The 24,601-nt window shown below is 34.7% G+C and overlaps 1 protein-coding gene across 1 annotated transcript in view; it reads right to left on the bottom strand.

Annotated features, from left to right (window-relative positions):
• LOC134235753 (selenocysteine insertion sequence-binding protein 2-like) overlaps nucleotides 1–24,601 on the bottom strand; it is a 40,303-nt gene that overhangs the window by 13,347 nt on the left and 2,355 nt on the right. The window contains exons 2-10 of the mRNA XM_062717901.1: nucleotides 20,560–20,696; nucleotides 18,872–18,966; nucleotides 18,016–18,299; nucleotides 17,011–17,182; nucleotides 15,701–16,350; nucleotides 15,554–15,620; nucleotides 15,004–15,356; nucleotides 13,601–13,678; nucleotides 6,845–6,946 (exon numbers count right to left, since the gene is read on the bottom strand). Of these exons, the coding sequence (XP_062573885.1) occupies nucleotides 6,845–6,946; nucleotides 13,601–13,678; nucleotides 15,004–15,356; nucleotides 15,554–15,620; nucleotides 15,701–16,350; nucleotides 17,011–17,182; nucleotides 18,016–18,299; nucleotides 18,872–18,966; nucleotides 20,560–20,696 (1,938 nt within the window). The remainder of the gene's footprint in view (nucleotides 1–6,844; nucleotides 6,947–13,600; nucleotides 13,679–15,003; nucleotides 15,357–15,553; nucleotides 15,621–15,700; nucleotides 16,351–17,010; nucleotides 17,183–18,015; nucleotides 18,300–18,871; nucleotides 18,967–20,559; nucleotides 20,697–24,601) is intronic.

Genomic DNA, 24,601 nt, shown 5'->3' with positions numbered 1-24,601 from the left:
TTGAAAACATTATGTGACAATTGCTGGAGCTTTCAATCAAATGAACTTCTGGCTGAAAGTACATGTGTAGTAAGGACCATGGGATCGTGAAAATTAACTCTTTGGACGATGGCAGTACAAAACGTGTTAGGCAAAGCTTATTGTTGATCCATGGTAAGTTACACCTACATTAATACTATAGGTAAGCATACGTAATAAAATATAAGAAAGCATTGTTGAAGATACTTTACTTTCTCCAAGAACAATTTAAAGGAATGGGGGGGGGGGGGGGGTGTTAACATCCATATTTAAGTAGCCTTCATAAAATAAGACACTTCTTTGACATGTACGAGTCGTTTCCTTGCTTTTAATGACATTGCTGCTCTTTATCATTCATTTCATAAGGGCAAGGATTTTTACAAATAAAAGTTTCAATAAAATAAAATCTCGAAGCAAGGGATAGTGTCAAAACCAGAAGTGCTATTGATAAAGCATCTACCCATGGATAAAGCAAAGGTTTATCCAATGGCCTCTATCATCCACATGTTTGAGATAAAATTCTGAAATATCACGTCCTGTTTCATGGCAGATTGGTTTAAGTATGCTGACACTTGTGTTGATAACTTTGTTATATTTAAGGATTTTTTCTCCTGAATTCTGAATTCAAATTAACAAATCGCAGACGTTGTCCCGACTTTTTAATTTTCGCAGAACTGTTTACGTTTCCTTAGCAACTGCCTCTGTGAATTTCAAACCCAAATATTAAATATGCAGAATGATTGCACGTGATGGTACATAACTGTTTTCGGGAGGGCAATATAATTGTTTCCGGTGAAATATAACTATATCCGACGTGATTAAGCAGTTTTTCAGGGCATATGGATAAAAATATTATATTTGTGATATAATGGGAAAACTTCTTCAACAAGAGGCCCATGGGCCACATCGCTCATCTGAGTAACTTTTGTAATGCAGTTCTTTACCAGATTTCCCATCCTCTTATATCTATTGTGGCCCCTTACCCCCCCCCATCTTGATTTTAATAATTTACCCCAGATGCTTCCACCTAATTTTCAGCTTTCCTGGCCCACTGGTTCTTGAGAAGAAGATTTTTCCTACATATTTCTATATAAAAATCGGATTTCCTATTGAAGCCCCGCCCTACCCTGCGGGTCATGATTTTAACAATTTAAAATCTACACTACCCCAGGATGATTTCACATATGTTTCAGCTATCCTCGCCCACTGGTTCTTAAGAAGAAGATTTTTAAAGATTATTCCTATGTATTTCTATGTAAAACTTGGATTTCCTATTGTGGCCCCGCCCTACCCCCGGGGGTCATGATTTTTACAATTTAAAATCTACACTTCCCCAAGATACTTCCACATCAATTTCAGCTTTCCTGGCCCACTGGTTCTTGAGAAGAAAATTTTTAAAGACTTTTTCTATATATTTCTATGTAAAACTTGGATTTCCTATTGTGGCCCCTCCCTACCCCGGGGGATCATGATTTTTACTACTTAGAATCTTCACTACCCCAAGATACTTCCATATTAATTTCAGCTTTTCTGGCCCAATGGTTCTTGAGAAGAAGATTTTTAAAAGAGTTTTCCTATATATTTCTATGTAAAACTTGGATTTCCTATTGTGGCCCGCCCTACCCCCGGGGGTCATGATTTTAACAATTTAAAATTTACACTACCCCAGGATGCTTCCACATAAGTTTCAGCTTTCCTGGCCCAGTGGTTCTTGAGAAGATTTTTTAATGATCCCACCCTATTTTTGTCTTTTCTTGATTATCTCCCCTTGGAAGGGGACCTGGCCCTTTATTTTAACAATTTAAACTCCCCATCCCCCAAGGATGCTTTGTACCAAGTTTGGTTAAAATTGGCCCAGTGGTTCTTGAGAAGAAGTTGAAAATGTGAAAGGTTTACAGACGGACGGACGGACAGCTAGACAGACGGACGGATTATGGACAAAATGTGATCAGAAAAGCTCGACTCACTTGAGCCTTCGGCTCAGGTGAGCTAAAAATGTTATATATAATTTTAGATATAAAATGCATTTGTTTGATTTTTTTTTTCTCTTTACCTTTAAAAAATTGGTAAGATTGCAGAATTCCTAATATTTTTTTTTAACACTAAGTGTCAATGAGCAATTCAATGTCTCTTAGCCATGGAATGTATTTGCAGTATCTTACATAATGTTACTGAATGCAGTATTTCAGTTCTGAAAAACTAAATTTTGTCTTCTAAACTGTCAAGATATTTTTCAATGATAACAGTTGTTCAGGGTATTGATACATGTGACCTAGTTGTCTACATAAATGTAATCAAAACTGAAACCTTAAGGCCATTTTTTTTAATTGGTTCAAGGATTAAATATTTTAAAATCAATTTGGGGGAGGGGAAATAAAAAATTACAAGAACTTTCTCATTTCTTTGAAGTTTGTATTTTTATCTTCAAACAGCATGACTTTTGTTATGTTTCTTTACATGTCCCCAATAGATTGCCCATGTTTTGATTTAATCACGGCTGTAAAAGATTGTAAAGGCTTGCTTATATGGTTGAACTGAGCATTAAAATAAATGTTGTTGTCCGAGCCCTCCATGTTGTTTAACCTTTGGTGGGTTTTTTTCCAATGATCAATGTTAAGAAGGCATTTATAAATTGTAATACCCCCACTTGAAAAGCGGGAGGGTTTCTATACCCTCCATTTGTCTGTACGTAGGTCCGTCTGTTACACTTTGGGGTACCCATCTCTTAAACTCCTCTCATACCACTGAATGAAATTTGAAACTTTCACAGAATCTTTATTACACATTGCCATTGTGCACCTCCTATTTTACTTTTTGATCCAAAACATATTTGGTTTCCCATAGCAAGACATGGACACTGCCATTATATTCATATTTTTGTCTTATTTTTATTTTAGAGTTACTTCCCTTTGCCCATCAGAGTTGTTTGCGTGTATGAGCAAAACCAATCAAATTAAAATTAGATGTTAGGTACTCGCTACACTAACATCTAACAACATTAGAGGGTCACGTCAGATTTCAAACTCTATAAACCAATCAAATCGTCGCCTGCAAAATCATCGTATATTGTTGAAGCAAATAAGTCTAGAGTTGTTCCGAATTTGACCTCTGATGTGACCCTCTATGGGATGTTGTTAGATGTTAGTGTAGCAAGTATACGAGCGGATTAAACATCTATCTAATTTTAATAAGATTGGAGCAAAACATGCATTTTGCCATTATAATGATATGGCAAGGGGGGAGGGGGGTTATTTAGTGGTCTCAGTGCTCACAGTAACTCTAGTTATATTTCTGATGCAGTAAAAAGTGTTTTGGTGAATGCTGTGTTTGGAAATTGGGTACATCGATCTCGATTTTTATTTATTTTGGGGGGCAACAAAAAATGTCATTGGCAGGAATGTGAAAAGAAGAGAAATTCCGGTTTTTTTTCCTCCAATGTTTCAAAAAATCTGTTCAGCAGATCTGTGTACAAAACTTTAACAACAAAGCATAATTCAACAAAAACTTATTTAAATTTTCTGAGATTTTGAATCAGAAAAAGGTGAGAATACTTGGCTTTGTGTATACCTCTTTTAGGGAGTTGGGTTTCTTGGCTTTATGTATACCTTTTTTAAGGGAGGTGGGTTTCTTGGCTTTATGTATACCTTTTTAAGGGAGCTGGGTTTCTTGGCTCTGTGTATACCTTTTTAAGGGAGCTGGGTTTCTTGGCTCTGTGTATACCTTTTTAAGGGAGCTGGGTTTCTTGGCTTTATGTACAGTGGACCCTCATTTATCCGGACGCTTTGGTTCCCGGTCAATTTGTCCGGATATGTGAAGCATCCGGATATCTGAATCACCAGTTAAACAAGACAGAATAACATTTTAAAATTTTGTGCCGATGAAAAATCGTCCGGATATTGAAGCATCCGGATATCTGGCGTCCGGATATGTGAAGGTCCACTGTATACCTTTTTAAGGGAGCTGGGTTTCTTGGCTTTGTGTATACCTCTTTAAGGGAGCGGTTTTCTTGGCTTTGTGTATACCTTTTTAAGGGTGCTGGGTTTCTTGGCTTTATGTATACCTTTTTAAGGGAGCAGGGTTTCTTGGCTCTGTGTATACCTCTTTAAGGGAGTGGTTTTCTTGGCTTTATGTTTAACTTTTTAAGGGAGCTGGGTTTCTTGGCTTTGTGTATAACTCTTTAAGGGAGTGGGTTTCTTAGCTTTGTGTAGACCTCTTGAAGTGAGCTGTTTTCTTGGCTTTGTGTATACCTCTTTAAGGGAGCTGGGTTTCTTGGCTCTGTGTATACCTCTTTAAGGGAGCGGTTTTCTTGGCTTTGTGTATACCTCTTTAAGGGAGCGGTTTTCTTGGCTTTGTGTAAACCTCTTTAAGGGAGCTGGGTTTCTTGGCTCTGTGTATACCTCTTTAAGGGAGCAGTTTTCTTGGCTTTGTGTATACCTCTTTAAGGGAGCTGGGTTTCTTGGCTTTGTGTATACCTCTTTAAGGGTGCTGGGTTTCTTGGCTCTGTGTATACCTCTTTAAGGGAGCGGTTTTCTTGGCTTTGTGTATACCTCTTTAAGGGAGTGGTTTTCTTGGCTTTGTGTATACCTCTTTAAGGGAGCTGGGTTTCTTGGCTCTGTGTATACCTCTTTAAGGGAGCGGTTTTCTTGGCTCTGTGTATACCTCTTTAAGGGAGGGGTTTTCTTGGCTTTGTGTATACCTCTTTAAGGGAGCTGGGTTTCTTGGCTTTATGTTTACCTTTTTAGGGAGCTGGGTTTCTTGGCTCTGTGTATACCTCTTTAAGGGAGCGGTTTTCTTGGCTTCGTGTAAACCTCTTTAAGCAGTGCTCCAAGTTGCGACTAAAATGGTCACATTTGTGACCAAAAAATTGATTTTGCGACTAGAAATGAAAACACACTCGCATTTTCGCGACTGAGAAAATTTGGGCTGGAAACGTCCAATTTTTAAGATCGGGATCGAGATTTCATTTGTAAAGATTCTCTATCAAGAAAAAGTTTGAAGACATATACTTAAATACACTTTACAAAGCGTTGCATGGACTTAGATCACGTAATGTTATGACAGCATGGCATGCTGTACAAAGTTTGATAGAACCTGAACCAGAGACGTGGACAAATAATATAGAATGGCATCCAAACTTCGTACACTTTTTAAGATTTGACCTTGTTATTGAAGCATTTGATCAATTGCTTGCATATCACAATGAATCATGATTGTATTATCATGCTAATAAAGAGTGTTTTGGCAGCATTTATAATGACCGTGTAATGGGTTAGGTATGTAGTAGTAAGTAAACATGACAAACAGCAGGCAAAGCCCTGTCTCAACAGCTGTCAATCTTGTATTTTCATTTGATGAAATTTTATTTCTGTAATCAGATTACTTGTGTTCTTCTGTACAACCATGGGTACCTGTATTCAATAAAAATATTTCATTCAACCTAGCAAATTTTTATAGTCACAGTAATAAGTAATCTATGATATAATAAAGACATAATACATATCCTTATTTAAATTATCAAGTTTTATTCACAAAATGTATTTTTTTTTTTGGCGAGTGAAATATTTGATTATGGCGACCAGAAATTCTGAAATGGCGACCAAAAAAATTTTAAGGTCGCCATTCTGCGACCTGAGAGCAAGTGTGACTTGGAGCACTGTTAAGGGAGCGGTTTTCTTGGCTTTGTGTATACCTCTTTAAGGGAGCTGGGTTTCTTGGCTTTGTGTATACCTCTTTAGGGGAGCGGTTTTCTTGGCTTTGTGTATACCTCTTTAAGGGAGCTGGGTTTCTTGGCTTTGTGTTTACCTCTTTAAGGGAGCGGTTTTCTTGGCTTTGTGTATACCTTTTTAAGGGAGCTGGGTTTCTTGGCTCTGTGTATACCTCTTTAAGGGAGGTGGGTTTCTTGGCTTTGTGTATACCTTTTTAAGGGAGCTGGGTTTCTTGGCTTTGTGTTTACCTTTTTAAGGGAGCTGGGTTTTTTTGCTTTGTGTATTATTAGTTACACAGTCAGTTAGTGACCTAATACGGAATCGCCTCGCCCAATATGGATTTCCATTTCACACCCTGTATGAATCCGTATTAGGTCATTAACTGACTGTGTTACGAATTTATCCCGCTGAAGACCTTTTTTCAATATAAAAAAAATGTTTGTGCATATTATGAAAATATTAGTTTTAATCCAATAAAAATCAACATAAAATATCGTTACGGTAACAAGAAATTTAACTAAACTACCTACGTAAACAGTTTCTTTGCCGCTATTTTTATTTACAATAACAATGCTTTGAACGGAATCGCGTGCCCAATATTCATATTACGCCTCGACGGAGATGTAATACGGAAAATTTCAGGGCGTCATGTGATCAGCCTTTATCCAATCAGCAATCTACAAATTTGTCTGAAGCGGGATGAACCTTTTTTAGGGAGCTGGGTTTCTAGGCTTTATGTTTACCTTTTTAGGGAGCTGGGTTTCTTGGCTCTGTGTATACCTCTTTAAGGGAGCGGTTTTCTTGGCTTTGTGTATACCTCTTTAAGGGAGCTGGGTTTCTTGGCTTTATGTTTACCTCTTTAAGGGAGCTGGGTTTCTTGACTTTGTGTATACCTCTTTAAGGGAGCTGGGTTTCTTGGCTTTATGTATACCTCTTTAAGGGAGTTGGGTTTCTTGGCTTTATGTTTACCTTTTTAAGGGAGCTGGGTTTCTTGACTTTGTGTATACCTCTTTAAGGGAGCTGGGTTTTTTTGCTTTATGTTTACCTTTTTAAGGGAGCTGGGTTTCTTGACTTTGTGTTTACCTTTTTAAGGGAGCTGGGTTTCTTGACTTTGTGTTTACCTTTTTAAGGGAGCTGGGTTTCTTGGCTTTAGGATTTTCTCTCTCCTTGCCCCTCTTCTGGGGAGCCGAAGAGTCCAATAAATTGTGTCCCACTCCAGGCTTCTACAACATAAAAGTTACATTCCATACCATAGTTTATACATAGACATAGTTAGATGAAATTTTCAGTGAAATAATTACAATACACATGTTCTATGCAAACATAAGTTTGAACACATTACAAATGAAGTTTACAGGTGTAATGTAGCCACTATATCTGTCTGTTTTGTAACTGAACAGAAATAAAAGGCATCAAAATTCTTATCTCAGATGATTTGATGTATATATTTTAGGGATGTCAATGAGTACCTGGTTAACCGTGTACTCGATCGAATGTCCGAGTATCGAATACTAAAACTGGTACTTGGTTACTTGGATGTATATATTTTCTTATTTCAAAATACATATTTTTATCAAAAACTTATCAAAAAATAACTTAAATGTGCATACGATAATTAGCGTACTGTCATCTACACCTGTAAAACACCCATTATAGCCTGTGGCTGTATATATACAGTAATTAGTGACCAATTACCTGGTACACAGCTTTTCTCGCTGCATTTCATTTCCGGAAATATGCATAGCATTTCCGACAATTTTTTATTTCATTTCCGACATTTTTTGTTTTCATTTCCGACATAATATTTCTTTCATTTCCGGAATTTACCTGTGCGGCAATTCAATGTTTTCTTAAAGTATTTATACCAAAATACTGATACAAAATAATAATAATAATAATAACTAGACCTTATTTTTGTCGTTCAACAAAAACGGAGGGCTTTTCGATCCCTTAAAATAAAGAATCTTAAAAGAAAATCAATATTACACGGTAAAAAAATCATATAATACAATTTAGCAAAAGCTCTTTTGAGATCAATACATAATTGGAAACATGACATTTCTCTTTGTACTTTACTGTCTACTCAAAGAGACATAACTCTTTCGTGGTAATTAAACACATACAAAAATGTACTGTTTTTCAATCCACTAAAACTCCTATAAGGGCTTAAAAAGTGACCCCACGGCCCATAATTTTTAAATTATACTCTTTATGCTTGTTACAATTCAAAAATTAGTTTGAAGATTGGTTGAGAATTAAAAAATGTACAGGGAAAAAGCTGTTTTCTGTACTGACCCCTAAAATCCTTTTATTTTAAGGATTTTTGTTTTCAACGCCTAATCCTCTGGAGACAATGCTTGAGTCAATATTCATATGAAATTTCACGAGAAATGCTTGCCCACTTCTTGAGATAATGGAACAAACGTGTTTTAAAATTCAACATAGAAATCTCCATAGGCAATTTTAAGGGACTCATAAAACCGGAAGTACTCTTCAGATGCATACCACAATTAAAACATAGAGTCCATATAACGTTACAAACAGATGGACAAAGAGAGATAACTCTTAAACAAATATTTTCTAAAAGACTAAAAAATGCAATATTTCAGGTCTCTACAACACCTATAAGGGGTCAAAAGGTGACCCCACGGACCATATTTTTTAGACTGCCCTTTTAATCCACAAGTGAAATCTGAAAACTATTTGAAAATTTATTGAGAAATAAAAAAGTTACAGGCAAAAGTCCGTTTTCAATGTTGGCCCCTAGAAATCCCCTATTTTCCAGAATTTTAATTTTTTAATCTGATGATGTCACAACAGCATCAGCGTCATTCCATATACAAAATATTACAAGAAAATCTTAATTACTTCAAGAGATAATGTGGCACGTTTAATTGCAATTTAAAATAAAACTTTAAAGACCCATAAAACCGGAAGTTCTGTTCTGATTGATATGAAACTTACAGTATATGTTCTACTAATTAGTTCTAACATATTTTTATGCTCAAAATAATTTTTGTAACGTAATTGTGACTTTCAAAAATTTCATCCCCCCTTCTTCAATGTTTGAAGTCTTATATCTTGAAAAGTATCTGTGGTCAAAAGTTATATACGCGCATTAATTTATTGGATAAGGTCTCTAGAATTCATATCTTAAATTTGGGAGTCTAGACACTAAAATTAAAAACGTTTTTGGCTTCTTTAGAAATTTCAGTTTTCCTTTGGTAGAAACCGGAAGTGACTATACCGGAAGTTGATCTTGTTTCACGCACGTGAGATTTAAATTTGCTATTTAGTAGTTATTAAATAAAACAAATAGTTTTAAAGGTACTCCCCATATCCTGAACGATAGAAGTGTTCAGTATAATAATAATAATAACTAGACCTTATTTTTGTCGTTCAACAAAAACGGAGGGCTTTTCGACCCCTTTAAATAAAGAACCTTATAAGAAAAATCAATATTTTACAATTTAAAAAAATCATATAATACAATATTGCAAAAGTTTTTTTGAGATCAATATTTAATTGGAAACATAACAATTCTCTTTGTACATCAGTGTCCACTCAAAGAGACATACCTCTTTCGTGGTTATTAAACACATAAGAAAATGTACTATTTTTCAATCCACTAAAACTCCTATAAGGCATCAAAAAGTGACCCATGGCCCATAATTTTTAAACTGTACACTTTATGCTTGATGTTATACGAAAATTAGTTTGAAGATTGGATGCGAATTAATAAAGTCACTGAGGAAAAGCCGTTTTCTGCACTGACCCCTAAAATCCCTTCTATTTTTAGGGATTTTTATTTTCATGACATTTTCACCTGGAGACAATGCTAGAGTCAATATTCATATGAAATTTCACGAGCAATGCTTGCCTACCTTTTGAGATAATGGAACAAATGTGATTTCAAATTTAACATAGAAATCTCCATAGGCTATTTTAAGGAAATCATAAAACCGAAGTACTCTTCAGATGCATACCAAAATTGAAACATAGACAGCATATAACGTTCCAAACAGGTGGGCAAAGGGAGAAAACTCTTATTTAAATATTTTCTACAAGACTCAAAAATGCAATATTTCAGGTCTCTAAAACTCCTATAAGGGGTCAAAAAGTGACCCCACGGCCCATTATTTTCAAACTGTACTCTTTATGCTTGATGTAATACGAAAATTAGTTTGAAGATTGGTTGAGAATTTAAAAAGTTACAGAGAAAAAGCCGTTTTCTGCACTGACCCCTAAAATCCCTTCTATTTTTAGGGATTTTTATTTTCATGACCTTTCCACCTGGAGACAATGCTAGAGTCAATATTCATATGAAATATCACGAGAATTGCTTGCCTACCTTTTGAGATAATGGAACAAACGTGATTTCAAATGTAACATAGAAATCTCCATAAAAAATTTAAAGGAACTCATAAAACCAGAAGTACTCTTGAGATGCACACCAAAATTGAAACATAGACAGCATATAACGTTCAAAACACGTGGGCAAAGGCAGATAACTCTTGTTTAAATATTTTCTACAAGACTCAAAAATGCAATATTTCAGGTCTCTAAATCTCCTATAAGGGGTCAAAAAGTGACCCCACGGACCATATTTTTTAGACTGTCCTCTTTATGCTTAACTCAAATCTGAAAACCATTTGAAAATCCATTGAGAAATAAAAAAGTTACGGAAAAAAGTCTGTTTTTAATGTTGGCCCCTAGAGATCCCTTATTTTTTTGTGTTTCATTTTTATAATCTAATCAGGTTCGGACAATATCAAAAGCATTTTAACCTCAAAGTTTCATAAAAATATCTTGACCATATTAAGAGAAAACGTGTGATGCCTGATTTCAATTTAACATAGAAACTCCCGTAGACAAATTTCAAAGACGCATAAAACCGGAAGTTCTGCTCTGAATGATATGAAACTTATAGCATTTGTTCTACTAATTAGTTCCAAAATGTTTCTACGCTCAAAATAATTTTAGTAATGTTTTTGTGACTTTTTAAAATTCCATCCCCCCTTCTTGAATGTTTGAAGTCTCATTATCTCAAAAAGTATCTGTGGTCGAAAATCCTGTACGCACACTTTTTTATAGTATTGGTTCTTTAGAATTTATATGTTGAATTTGAGAGAGTAGACATTAAAAATAAAAATGATATAGGGTATTGTAGAAAATTTAGTTTTTCTTTAGTATAAACCGGAAGTGACTTAACCGGAAGTTTATCTTGTTTAAGACGGGAGACATTTACATTTGCTATTTAATGGTTATAAAATAAAATAGGTATTTTCAAAGACAATCCCTAAGCGCTGAGCAAAAAATGTGCTAAGTATAATAAGAATAATAATAAAAAAGACGAAAACAATAGGTCTTTTCGCCGAAAGCGAAAAGCCCTAATAAAAAACAGCTTTACATTTATGCATATATGTAGAACTAAGTCTAGGTAAAGGAGTTCAATGAGCATAAAACTTTTTCAACACGTTTAATGTGCACCAAATAAAATGTCAGTGACAGCTGCATACTCATGTCCAAGTCTTTGATAGATTTACAAAACTGGATTTCACTGATTTATTCCTTAAAATTTTTCATAAGTTAAGTTAATATCAAATCTGTTACTATAAGTACTATATATGTATTTGAAAAATGTCGGAAATGAAAACAAAAAAATGTCGGAAATGAAAACTAAAAAATGTCGGAAATGAAAAGTTGATAATTACCAAAAATTCCGGAAATGAAATGCAGCCGCTTTTCTCACCTATTGTGATCCTTAATTTTTGGATGGCTTCAATGTTTTGTTTTCATTGATGATCATTTAAGTATGTGCTGTTATCATTAAATCATTTTTAAACTGTTTACATGTATAAATATACAGCTACCGAAAATGTAAAGAAATATTAGGTACATGTAATACATGATGTTGAAGATTGAAAAAAAAATTTTAAAGCCAGCTATGTGGAATAAATATAGCATATACAGGGGGCAATAACAATATACGACAACCGTTTCCAACAATGTCCACTTCGCTAATGTTGTCATTACAAAGGTGCGTGGCAGATTGATTAAACCGTCTTCCCAAACAAGAACTGTAAATCATTTGAAATTATTGGTGTATCGAATTGATGTCTTCTATGTTAAATAAATAAAGTAAGTACAATAAATCATTTTCGGTAGACTCGACTATCTAATCATGCGCTAAAAACGTAATAAAAAACAACATGGGGGTTTAACAGAGCTTAACTGGGTTTAAGAAAATTAACAGACTTGTATTTACAATTTTACCAAGCACCCGGGGTACTCGATTGGAAAAACGTCCGAGTAACCGATTATCAAATATTGACCGATTTGACATCCCTAATATATACTCACCGTCAATAGAAACGCAACACCCAAATTTAAGGGGTGAAAAATTATATACGGGATTTAACTATGTACCAAAAAAGTTAGGAAATCTTTTACTTTGCCAAATCAGTTATTTAACGGTTGAATGATTTTTATTCCATTACCGGAAGTTGGTTTTTTAGCTCCCTGAACAGAAATCAAAAATTAGCATTTTTAATAAAATTATTGACAATATTTTGGGTTTTCAAGGTTTTGTACCTGTTAGTTATAAGTCTTGTACCCAAAGTCCGGAAAAAATATCCTTCTTTCTCTTCCGGATGTGATGCCTGTATCTCCTCAAATTAACTGAAAGCATGCACTTTCATTGCTAATGTTGGAAATTTTCAAAATAAAGAAAAAGGAGAGCTACAGATGCAAATATACACTACATAACGACTTTTCGGGCTCATGTGTTTCAAAAGCATGAATGACAGTTCCTTGACCGGAAGTGATTCAAGTCCAAGGGTTACTACACTGCGCCAAGTTAGAGAAAATTCGACCTCAGTATCTGAAAAACAGGCATTTAAAAAAGGACAAGAATATTTATTTCGCTCAGATTAAGACATTGATAAACTTACTGCATGGTAGAATTCGGGCTGCTTATGTTGTACAAGGCTGACTAGCACGTTTTAATTGAATGGTCGGAAAGGGGGGATGTTTAAGAGTTATGTGTTACTTTATAAGGTTTAAAGATAAGATTAAGAATGAACACATCAATTTAAAAAGTAAATTTTCAAAACAATGATACTTCATTTAAACTTAAAATGTTATCTTTAGAACTTAGAAAGTAACACATAACTTTTAAAACATCCCCCCTTCCGACCATTCAATTAAAACGTGCTAGTCAGCCTTGTACAACATAAGCAGCCCGAATTCTACCATGCAGTAAGTTTATCAATGTCTTAATCTGAGCGAAATAAATATTCTTGTCCTTTTTTAAATGCCTGTTTTTCAGATACTGAGGTCGAATTTTCTCTAACTTGGCGTAGTGTAGTAACCCTTGGACTTCCGGTCAAGGAACTGTCATTCATGCTTTTGAAACACATGAGCCCGAAAAGTCGTTATGTAGTGTATATTTGCATCTGTAGCTCTCCTTTTTCTTTATTTTGAAAATTTCCAACATTAGCAATGAAAATGCATGCTTTCAGTTAATTTGAGGAGATACAGGCATCACATCCGGAAGAGAAAGAAGGATATTTTTTCCGGACTTTGGGTACAAGACTTATAATTAACAGGTACAAAACCTTGAAAACCCAAAATATTGTCAATAATTTTATTAAAAATGCTAATTTTTGATTTCTGTTCAGGGAGCTAAAAAACCAACTTCCGGTAATGGAATAAAAATCATTCAACCGTTAAATAACTGATTTGGCAAAGTAAAAGATTTCCTAACTTTTTTGGTACATAGTTAAATCCCGTATATAATTTTTCACCCCTTAAATTTGGGTGTTGCGTTTCTATTGACGGTGAGTATATTTATATTTATCTACAGTGTGACATACCTTATTTTCCTTAGCTTTGACCTCTGTGGACTTGGTGACCTTTTGATCAACTGGTTTCTTTGCCTCTGGTTTCTTTTTCTGAAAAATGATAACAAATATTTGTTAAAAAACACAATAAATGACAATCAGAGTACAGTCAAACCCAAATATCTCTAATATAATTGAGAAAAAAACTTCCAAATATCCAAGGATTTGAGATATTGAAACTGAAATACTTAACAAACAAGTGGTTGGGTCTTTCAAATCACTTCAACATATCCATGGTATTTTAGATACTGTGTTTGAGATATCAAAATTTAACTGTTGATTTGTTTATTATGAATATTTCATATCAAGATAAAATATTTAATTTATGGAGTGATCAAGCAGAGCAATATTTGTTGACTGCATTATTCCTCCTGACATCCCCCCTCCCCCCCCTTCAGTATTCAGCCAACATATTTTTTGTGCCTTCTCTTATTTTCCATAATAAATTTATCAGTGTGAGGTGTGAACTATCTTTTTCATTACCCAAGGGTGCTTTTCTGCATGGTTGACTTACTGGTCTCATAAAATTACTTTGTAGTTCCTGTACGTGTAATGAAATTTAAGGGGGCCGACTGTGGTTTCCATTACACAATACTTCGCATATCAAAGTAAAAAGAAGCGTATTTACTGTTTTAAAGTAACTTTTTTCACTAAATTAACACAATTTAACAAAATAAAGAAATTATAGGTGAAAAAAATTAATTACAGTTTTTTTATGACTGATTTTTAAAACGATTTTTCAACTGATAAGTAGATTGACATAAGATTGTTATGTTTTTGACATTCTGATAAACTGCAACTCTGAAAGAAGGGGAAATAAAAATGTTATAAAAGAAAAAGTATTAAACATATGGCCATATGCTATTGAAATTTAAAACATACAAATTGGAGAATCTCTTGATTATTTTTTGTTGTTTTTTTATTACTTATCCTTTGTATCTGTCATATTGAAGTACTCCATAAAAACAGGAAAAATCATTAATTTTTCGCATTTTGAGATGCCCCCTCTGGAAACCAGACGGTAGAATTTAGTGTTTCTCACATATGATGTACAATATAGTATTACTCATCATATATTATAATTTGAGCAAAAAGTCTATTGTAGTTTTTGTATAATTTTCTTTAAAGTGCAAAAAATTCGCACTTTCCTATACAATCCTAATATAAATACACCTGTATTTTGAGACGGTCCCTTAAGAATACCTAGACAGTTGATTTTCCCCAAACTTGGCATGTACACTGAAGTATGTATGTAACATGTTATTAAATCAAAGAGTTTCTCTACTGTAGTTTTCGTACAATAAAACCTCAGTCGGCCCCCTTAAGTATATAAGTTACTTTGGTAAAATACATGTTTACATGTATGAATGACTTGCCTCTAGAGCATCAATCATAGCACTGAGATCTAGTGAGATCCCCTGCTTTGTTTTCTTTCCCGTGGGTTGGTTTTGAGCTGGCACTTTCAGTATTCCTGGCTGTGGACTGCCTGTCTTGGATGTTCGAGGCTGACCCCCCGGAGTTGTTAAGGTTGGTGTCTGGTGACCCCGGGGCTGACCCCCAGGAGTTATGCTGGGTGTCTGGTGGCCCCGCCCCCTGGACTTGAGGTTCAGCTCCCTCAGCATCTGTTGCTCCAGACTGATCTCTGCTAGCTCCTCCTCTGCCGCCTGCTGTACTATCTCAATCTTTTTCCTGCGCCGTCTAGAGTTACGCATAGGGTCCCCCGAAGGATCTGTTACATAATTAGCTTATTTAAATAATTGGATTTTCTGATATAACAAATGCACCATGAGACACAAGCTAAACTATTCTTATTATCACTGGCTTTCTATGTCCACAGATTTACTTTGAGTCTATATGAACCCCTTACTCTTTTTAAATAATAGATTAATGCTTGGCATTGAACTTACTTCTCATTTGTTATCTTACCTATTTCTGATCGTGAGTTTAGTTCTTCTTGCCTCTTCTGACCATTTTTTTGTGGTGATGTTTTAGTCTACAAAGTAGAAACATTAACAGTTTATTTTGTAAAGTTAAGAGGCACTATTAAGGGACTTTAAGTGACATGGTGCTGACCTGTGACAGGACTGAGCTGTAGGAGACAGGAGGTGGTCTCTGTGCTGAGCCCACTCTATCCTGCCCAGCTCCTAGGTCTGGAAATTCCTCCTCATCATGGAAGTAAAGCTCCACCCCTGGTGAATCCACCACTGGTTGTTCCTCTGCTGCCTCTGGATTGTCTCCTTTCTTTTTCTTTCTTTTCCTTCGATTTCTTTTTCTCTTCTTCTTTCCCTCGTTCCCGCTTTCCTCTCCCTCGGTTTTCTTGCTCTCGGTCCGCTCTACCTCTGGCTCTGACTTCAGACTAGATTCTATCACTGGTTTGGATTGTGCAATAAAGGCATAGGAAAATATCTGTTGTCCGGCCTCCTTTTCCTTTGCTTTTAGTGTCTGATTTGTGGATGTTTTTTCCACACTTTTTCCAGACTTGCTTGGTGTATTCTGTTGTGTGGTGACTATTTCGCCGGGCTGAGTACCGCTCGTGACTGGTTCGCCGGGCTGAGTACCACTCGTGACTTGATTCTTCCTGTGGAGTGGACTATGATAGCCGCTGTCCGAGTCCTCAGATGAGCTCCCAATCACCCTACCCTTACCGGGGCTGACTAAGTTAGGGTTGTATATAGGACTCGGATATTGTGCAAGAGTTTGATTAGCAAACTTCTCTGAAAATTCTGTAAGACAAATAAAAAAATAATTAACACCTTACATTAACACATATAGTTATTAAGTAATCAAAAACAAGTATAAATTAACATGTAATAAAACTTACATTTAATGTGATGATGGACAATGATCCAAAAAAGAAAATTAGTACAGAAATTTTTTTTAAAAATTTAAATAAATTCAGAATTCAGAATTTTTGTCAACACCAAAGTGTGAATTCTACACAAGTGCTCATGAAGTTACTTCATATACTGTATATTCACTTATTTCAGTCAAGTCCATCTCCAATAGGACTATGATCTAAGAAATTATACTCATTAAAGAGCTTTTTTGGTGGGGATTAGGAAAAAGGTTTTTAAATGAGTCCACCTTTTATTACTACATCTTAATCTTTACCCAAAGCTGCTTTTCTGCATGTGCTGAATGAATTTTTTTTTACTCCTCTTATGCCATCAAAAAATATGTTGAAATTTTCTGGAAAATAATTTTCCAACCTACCTACTGACCCAATTATTTTACCCAAGTCAGGAGATGGTAATCAAATGCTTTTTTAAAGATGGCCCAATCAATAATATTCTTTTGCAAATGACTTGTGTTGAACTTTATTTTCACAAGGTTTTAGGAATACAGTGAGAGTTGACATGTTGAATGTAACATTACTGTGTTACCTGTCTGTACAGCAGTGTCCCTCATCTGTACTGACAGCTGACTTAGAGTTGTCTTCTCCTGACTGGCTCCACCACTTTTGATCCTCTCCCTCTTCTTACCCCTGGTGCCTGCTTTTGAGTCCTCTCTCTGACCATCACTGGTGTTACTCTTACCAGAGCAGTTTCGACTTCTCTGAATGAATTAATTGATTTGTGTAAGAATGTTAAATAATGGTTCATAGAACAAGCCAGAATGACTAAAATTGGTTAAAACTATAAACACTGTGAGCACTGAACTTACAAAATTATTCATACCCCTTCCTCCCATATTAGCAAAATGGCAAAGTCCATTTTTTGCTACGGGAACCCAAAATAAGATGAAATAGGAAATGCACAATTGAACTGAGTAAGGAAGTCATTTTTATTCTGTGGCACCATAGCAAATAAGAGATGGGTTACTAAAGTGTTACTGACATACCAAATATGCCATAGACTACTAACAACTCATCACTTAGCAATGTGCATCATCTAATAAGATACATGTGTGCTTGATTTTTTAAATTGACTTATGACTGTTTATGATGACTTTTGACTTCTTACCATGACTTGTGACTGCTTATGATGACTTTTGACTTCTTACAATAACTTTTGACTTCTTACAATGACTTTTGATTTCTTACAATGACTTGTGACTTCTTACAATGACTTTTGACTTCTTACAATGACTTTTGACTTCTTACAATGACTTTTGACTTCTTACAATGATTTGTGACTGCTTATGATGACTTTTGACTTCTTACAACAAATTTTGACTTCTTACAATGACTTTTGACTTCTTACAATGACTTGTAACTTCTTACAATGACTTGTGACTGCTAATGATGACTTCTGACTTCTTATATTGACTTTTGACTTCCTACAATGACTTTTGACTTCTTACAATGACTTGTGACTTCTTACAATGACTTGTGACTGCTTATGATGACTTACAATTGCTTATGATGACTTGTAACTACACTGTATTACCTGGTTCCATCTCTTTCCTTCACCACCACTCCCCCTCCTTTGTTCCTGCCTCCCGGTGTGCCCCGCTTTACCCTCTCCCTCACGGGGGGACCAGGCAGGTTTGGCAGGGCTCCTGGGTGAATCCCTCTGCAGTTCCTTGTCCTGATTGAATAGTACATCTGGTGGTGGGAAATTTAAGAAATTCATAGGGGGGACAGATGTAGGGGGCATCACCCAGGTATTCTCCAGGGGCGGGGGAATGCTAGGATTGAAGTTCTGAGGCCCCGGCATCCTGTTTCCATAACCTGTCAGATACACAACACACACATCATAAAACTGTGCACTTAAAGTCTCTAATGAGAATTTTATTCAAATTAGTCTAGTACATGTAAGGTCTTGTAGAAACTGATGTGAATTGTTACTTGATTTTGCAAGTATACACAATGGATCACTATGACCAATCCTTGGTGCTAAACCTTTACAACAGATAACATTTTAATGAATTTTTCTTAACCAAAAAGTAATTATATGTGAACAAAACTTATTTCATATTACACAACACTGTGAGCTAGACTTTGTACAGAATGAATAACAAAAAGATGAAATTACATGTAATCATCTTCATGTAAAATATTTGTGTACCACAATTTAGATCAAAACTGTAAAATTACCAGCATTTGGAGAGAGAAAATGTTTTATCAAGATGAAGCCAGCCATATGGACTACGGAAGACACTTTACCATAGCTTAAATTCTAAATGTTTGTCTTAAAAGGAACTATTCCATCTTTAAAATTTTCTATTCTACCATTCTTTTTCAAGTCTAACATTGAGAGGATATAAATATATACATAACAATAATTTTACTGAGTTGAATACCTGGGTAACTTCTAAGAAATCTTGGATTACTGGGTCGTGAAGTGGGGCCCAAGAAGGGGGGAGGTGATCTTCCATGTCTACCCACATTCCTCTGTCTGGAAGAAAAACACAACACAATTTTATCTTGCTTACCGTAAATATTATTTATTTTAATATACATGATTTACATAAACCATCTGAATTAAGCAAATATTTCTAAGAAAAGGAAACTGTTCTGAGGGGACAAACAATAATCATACATGAATACAAATGTTCCAATCAAAGTACTCAGAAGTACAGAGAGCCGGGCTCATTTACAGAGTAGAATGGATTTCTTAGGCCTACATGAATCACGTTTATATTCTGATGAAAAAATTATTTTAAAACTATCAATATAAATGATAAGACACTGACAGTGAGGTTTTCAATCCTAATACCACAGTCCGATTTTGTCAGAATCAGAATTAATCTGGTACCGCAGCTGAATATAAACAAACAGGCCAGTCTGGTTCCCTCTCCTGCTTTACCTCGTATGTGTAGAGAAGTACGGTAACACTGATTATCAAAAGTCCTTATGCTAATGAACTATGTTCTTTGACTTATGAAGTTTTCAAAGTCATTACTATAATATTTATTTTATATAGATAAAACTTCGTTTTATTTTTGTTGCTTTATTTAGCGTTTGTATTATCTCAAAAGCGGTTGAGAGTAAGAACTATATTTTTGCACGTAACTTTAAAATGGCGACTATGAGGTTAACATCCTGCCTTGAACAGGATCGCATAAGCCGGCAATTGCTCTTTGAGCAATAAGCCCGGCTAAAAATGACATAAATCTAGTTACAAATGATAATAAAAAAAATATCTAGCCATAACTTACCTACATTTGTGAAAACATCATTTTCTTGTAATATTCTCACTTATTATTGTAAAGATTACATGGAAAAAAAATTATTAAAATTTGCTTAAATTTTGTCTTGATAATGAGAAGTAAAAAACTTAATAGTGAAAAAAGTTGTCACAAAAATTTGCTGAGAAGCAGTATATAATTGCACTTTGACAGTTTTTGTGATGAGTCTGAAAGGTTAAATAAATCAGCACAATTTACTTATCGGTTTTGATGGTAACTTGTGTAATATGATGGAACTCTAGCCCCATATGTCATGAACCTTTAATTTATAAAGTTGTGCAACACCCAACATGCCCAAAAAATGACTGCAAGTATGCATCCCATATTTTTTACCTATTCACTACTGCCCAAAGTGGGACTTGTAGGTTTGGGGTTATAAATCTACCTAATGATTGATACAAGAAATATACAAGGTCAAAGTACCAGAAGGATGATTCAGAATGCTGTTACAGGATATTTTTGTTACTTATTACATGTGTATATTATTAAAAAATCTTTGTTCAGGTAAATAAATTGTTGAAAGATTACACAGTGTTTTCACCTAAAGAACATTTTTCTTGGTTGAAATGCAGAATTCAACCATACAAATTCAGGGTGCCCTTTACAGCTTGACTTGAATGAGAGAATTCTGATGATTTAGAAATAGATACATGTATGTGTCTCTTTCTTAATATTTCATGTGAAAATTGACTAATCCTGTATTGTATTTATCACAGAATGTTGGAAGAAGTCCTAAACCATATAGTCCTATGCTTGTTGTATAAATGAACACTTCATGTACAAACATATTAATGCCATACCTTTCTGAATCCAAATGCACAAAGGGATAGCAGTTAGTCATATAAGTAGGAATCTGCTCAATGTGTAGAGTTCCATCTATTGAGAACTGTCTGGGGACAAACACTGCAGCATCTGGAGACAGTGCTTGACCGATTCCCTAAAATAGAGTTATAAGTAGTACAGGTTACTGATTCTCTAAAATAGAGTTATAAGTAGTACAGGTTACTGATTCCCTGAAATAGAGTTATAAGTAGTACAGGTTACTGATTCCCTGAAATAGAGTTATAAGTAGAACAGGTTACTGATTCCCTGAAATAGAGTTATAAGTAGTACAGGTTACTGATTCCCTGAAATAGAGTTATAAGTAGTATAGGTTACTGATTCCCTAAAATAGAGTTATAAGTAGTATAGGTTACTGATTCCCTAAAATAGAGCTATAAGTAGTACAGGTTACCGATTCCCTAAAATAGAGCTATAAGTAGTACAGGTTACTGATTCCCTAAAATAGAGTTACAAGTAGAACAGGTTACTGATTTTTTAAAATAGAGTTATAATTAGAACAGGTTACTGATTCTCTATAATAGAGTTATAAGTAGAACAGGTTACTGATTCCCTGAAATAGAGTTATAAGTAGTACAGGTTACTGATTCTCTATAATAGAGTTATAAGTAGAACAGGTTACTGATTCCCTGAAATAGAGTTATAAGTAGTACAGGTTACTGATTCTCTATAATAGAGTTATAAGTAGAACAGGTTACTGATTCCCTGAAATAGAGTTATAAGTAGTACAGGTTACTGATTCTCTATAATAGAGTTATAAGTAGAACAGGTTACTGATTCCCTAAAATAGAGTTATAAGTAGTACAGGTTACTGATTCCCTAAAATAGAGTTACAAGTAGAACAGGTTACTGAATCCCTAAAATAGAGTTATAAGTAGTACAGGTTACTGATTCTCTAAAATAGAGTTATAAGTAGTACAGGTTACTGATTCCCTAAAATAGAGTTATAAGTAGTATAGGTTACTGATTCCCTAAGATAGAGTTATAAGTAGTATAGGTTACTGATTCCCTAAAATAGAGCTATAAGTAGTACAGGTTACCGATTCCCTGAAATAGAGCTATAAGTAGTACAGGTTACTGATTCCCTAAAATAGAGTTACAAGTAGAACAGGTTACTGATTTTCTAAAATAGAGTTATAAGTAGTACAGGTTACTGATTCCCTAAAATAGAGTTATAAGTAGTACAGGTTACCGATTCCCTAAAATAGAATTATAAGTAGTATAGGTTACTGATTCCAGAAAAATATTTACCGATTCCCTAAAATAGAGTTATAAGTAGTACAGGTTACTGATTCCCTAAAATACAGTTATAAGTAGTACAGGTTACCGATTCCCAAAAACAGAGTTAAAAGTAGTACAGATTACCGATTCCTTAAAATAGAGTTATAAGTAGTACAAGTTACCGATTCCCTAATATAGAGTTATAAGTAGTATAGGTTACTGATTCCCTACTGACATCCCAATCAGATATCCACGACCAAACTAATACACACACAAATAGTCAAATGTGTTCAGAAATTTTTTTAATCTTGAAATTATTTAAACCATGAATTTAGGGACAGTTTGATTGACACACATCCTAGCTTGCATTTTTTGAGTAAGCTTTATTCAAAATTAATCATGATTGAAAAAAAGTAGAAATCTTATTGTGTATTAATGAAAATATGAAAACTATAATCTTGAGAATCCAGAGTATGTGAGAAAGCCAAACTTATGCAACAGAATTTCCAGTCTGAACTCAGTAATGTGTGCAGACAGATAAATTGAACACATCCAGTAAAACATAAACATTAACAATAACACAACTTGTTCCATGTTTATTTAAAGAATAACTGTCTATTTTTTGGTTTCATTAATTATGAAAAATCAAGTGGCTTGCATGATAATTTCATAAACGGCTAAGGCATTTATGCATAAAATTATCATGCAAGCCAATCAATACGTAATGTTGCAAGTACCTGGCAGTTATCTAACTTACTACCACTCTTTTGTGGGAGAGTCAAGAAAGCTCTAGATTTTGGGGACACATGACATTGTTTACAGTAGTAACAATCAAATGATTTGATCAATTTAATGCCAAAAGTACAATGTATTGCCAAGAATTGGACTCCAAATAGTAGATTGTCAACTAGGGAAATTAGAATATTTTATCAGCTTTAAAATGTGATGATTTTCAATGAAAATTTAATGAGAAAAGTCTGCTTAGTTAAAAATATCCTTAAAAATGTAACATTTTAGGATTAGCTGGTCTCAAAAATTAATACGGCTGGTTCAGCAATTCTTAAACAGGTTTTCCACCAGGATTTTTTACTTATATATCCTTATAAACTCTACAATGCAGGGCTAGACAAATAGCACTGCCCGACGCCCGGGACAACCAGTTTTGGTTGGTGGGCAAGTAATTTGATAATAGGTGCCTGCCCGCGGACAAGTTCTTTTCCAAAAAAAAAAAAAATCAATGTACGATATACTTAAATATCTTTTGTGTTATCGCTTTAAAAGTATCCTGAGTCACAGAAAAGCACTTGTTACCTCTGTTGACCACTGCATCAGCTGTATATACGTACATCGACTAGTCGGAAGTCCTCTAGATTTTATCCATTAACTTGTTGTTAAAATATGCAGATGTTGTAAAACATGGAGTTACCGATGTCGTCAAACACGTTGTATGGGAATTTAGACATTTATCATGTTTATTGTCAAATATTAAATTCATACTGTGAATACAGATGCAAGTGGTATTAAATTTGTTGTTGATTGCTGTTCTCTAGCAATCAAACAGCCATGATGTCGATCTCTTAATCGACATGCAGTAGTGTTCTTTCACAGACTCATGTTTTTTGTAGGTTTTATGAGATTGTACAGTGTCTGATATGTTCACCTTTTTCCATTAAATAAATACTTCATTACTTTTCCAAAACGTGTATTTTATTGCAGAATTTTTAGGAAGAATACTCCTTAAAATTAAACATATTCCTCTGAATTTATCTGTGGGAGAATTTCATGATTTTAGATCTATGATGGTCTTCGTGTATTGTTTAGGTGTCTCACAGTGACTCAAGATATCAATACTTCAATTCTATGTAATTTAGGAAAAAGGTGGGACAAGCATATTTTTTGGTAGGACAAGTAGTTTTATGATAGTTACCTGTCCGAGGGCAAGTATTGCAAAATTGTATTTGTCTACCCCTGCAATGACTGATCTTGCATTGTATTCAATAGCACAACTGTCCCCACCCAACAGACGTTTCCTACCTCCATCACAAAAGAGTTCCGCTAAGTTGAGTAATTGCGATATCAAGTATATATCACTGCCATGAAATCAAAAAATCTGACAGTTAATCCTTATATTTACATGCCCTTGATTCCACAAATGCACATGCTACAAGCCCTGCTTGTGTCTCTATAGTATTTATCCCGCCCCGCACATGATTTCTTTTAACCATGCCTATCTATCTATCTATCTATCTCTCGATACTACTCGCCCTCAAATTTTGAGTACTCTGAGTAGGGTGCGCAGCTAATTAAAAGATGTAAAAAAAAAGTAGAGAAAAGTAAATTTCAAAGCGGTGAAAAGGGAACAGTATTAAGTTATTAGTGAAGATAAAAAGTTCAGAAGAACAATATTCACAGATAAAAGATATAAAAACACTATAATATGATTAAGGTCTGGGGTGATTCAGTTTGCTCACTTCCAGTTTGAAATGTTCAACATCTGGAAGTGAGACAAGTATTTTTACTATAGGGTGAATTCACCATGCATCGGACACATACCTTGCTTCGGACAACTTTAGACAATAAATTCTCTTTCAACTTAACAGTTCCGTGTATTTATTTGTTTCTGTCTAGAAGCTAAAGATTTAAATTTTTCAATGATACCGATTGTTATTATCATGTTGTGATAAAAATACCCCGAGAATGGCCTTGAAGTTACGTCATATTTTAGATCATCAAAGGGGAATAACCAGAAATTTATGATTTTGCGATTTTTAGAGTTATCGT

This window comes from Saccostrea cucullata, unplaced genomic scaffold (assembly GCF_032062105.1).
Source record: "Saccostrea cucullata isolate Sc308-1 unplaced genomic scaffold, CSIRO_AGI_Scuc_v1 ctg8326, whole genome shotgun sequence".
Classification (NCBI taxonomy): Eukaryota; Metazoa; Mollusca; class Bivalvia; order Ostreida; family Ostreidae; genus Saccostrea; species Saccostrea cuccullata.
Note: the sequence above shows the minus strand (reverse complement) of the source record. Positions and strands in the feature narration are given on the sequence as shown.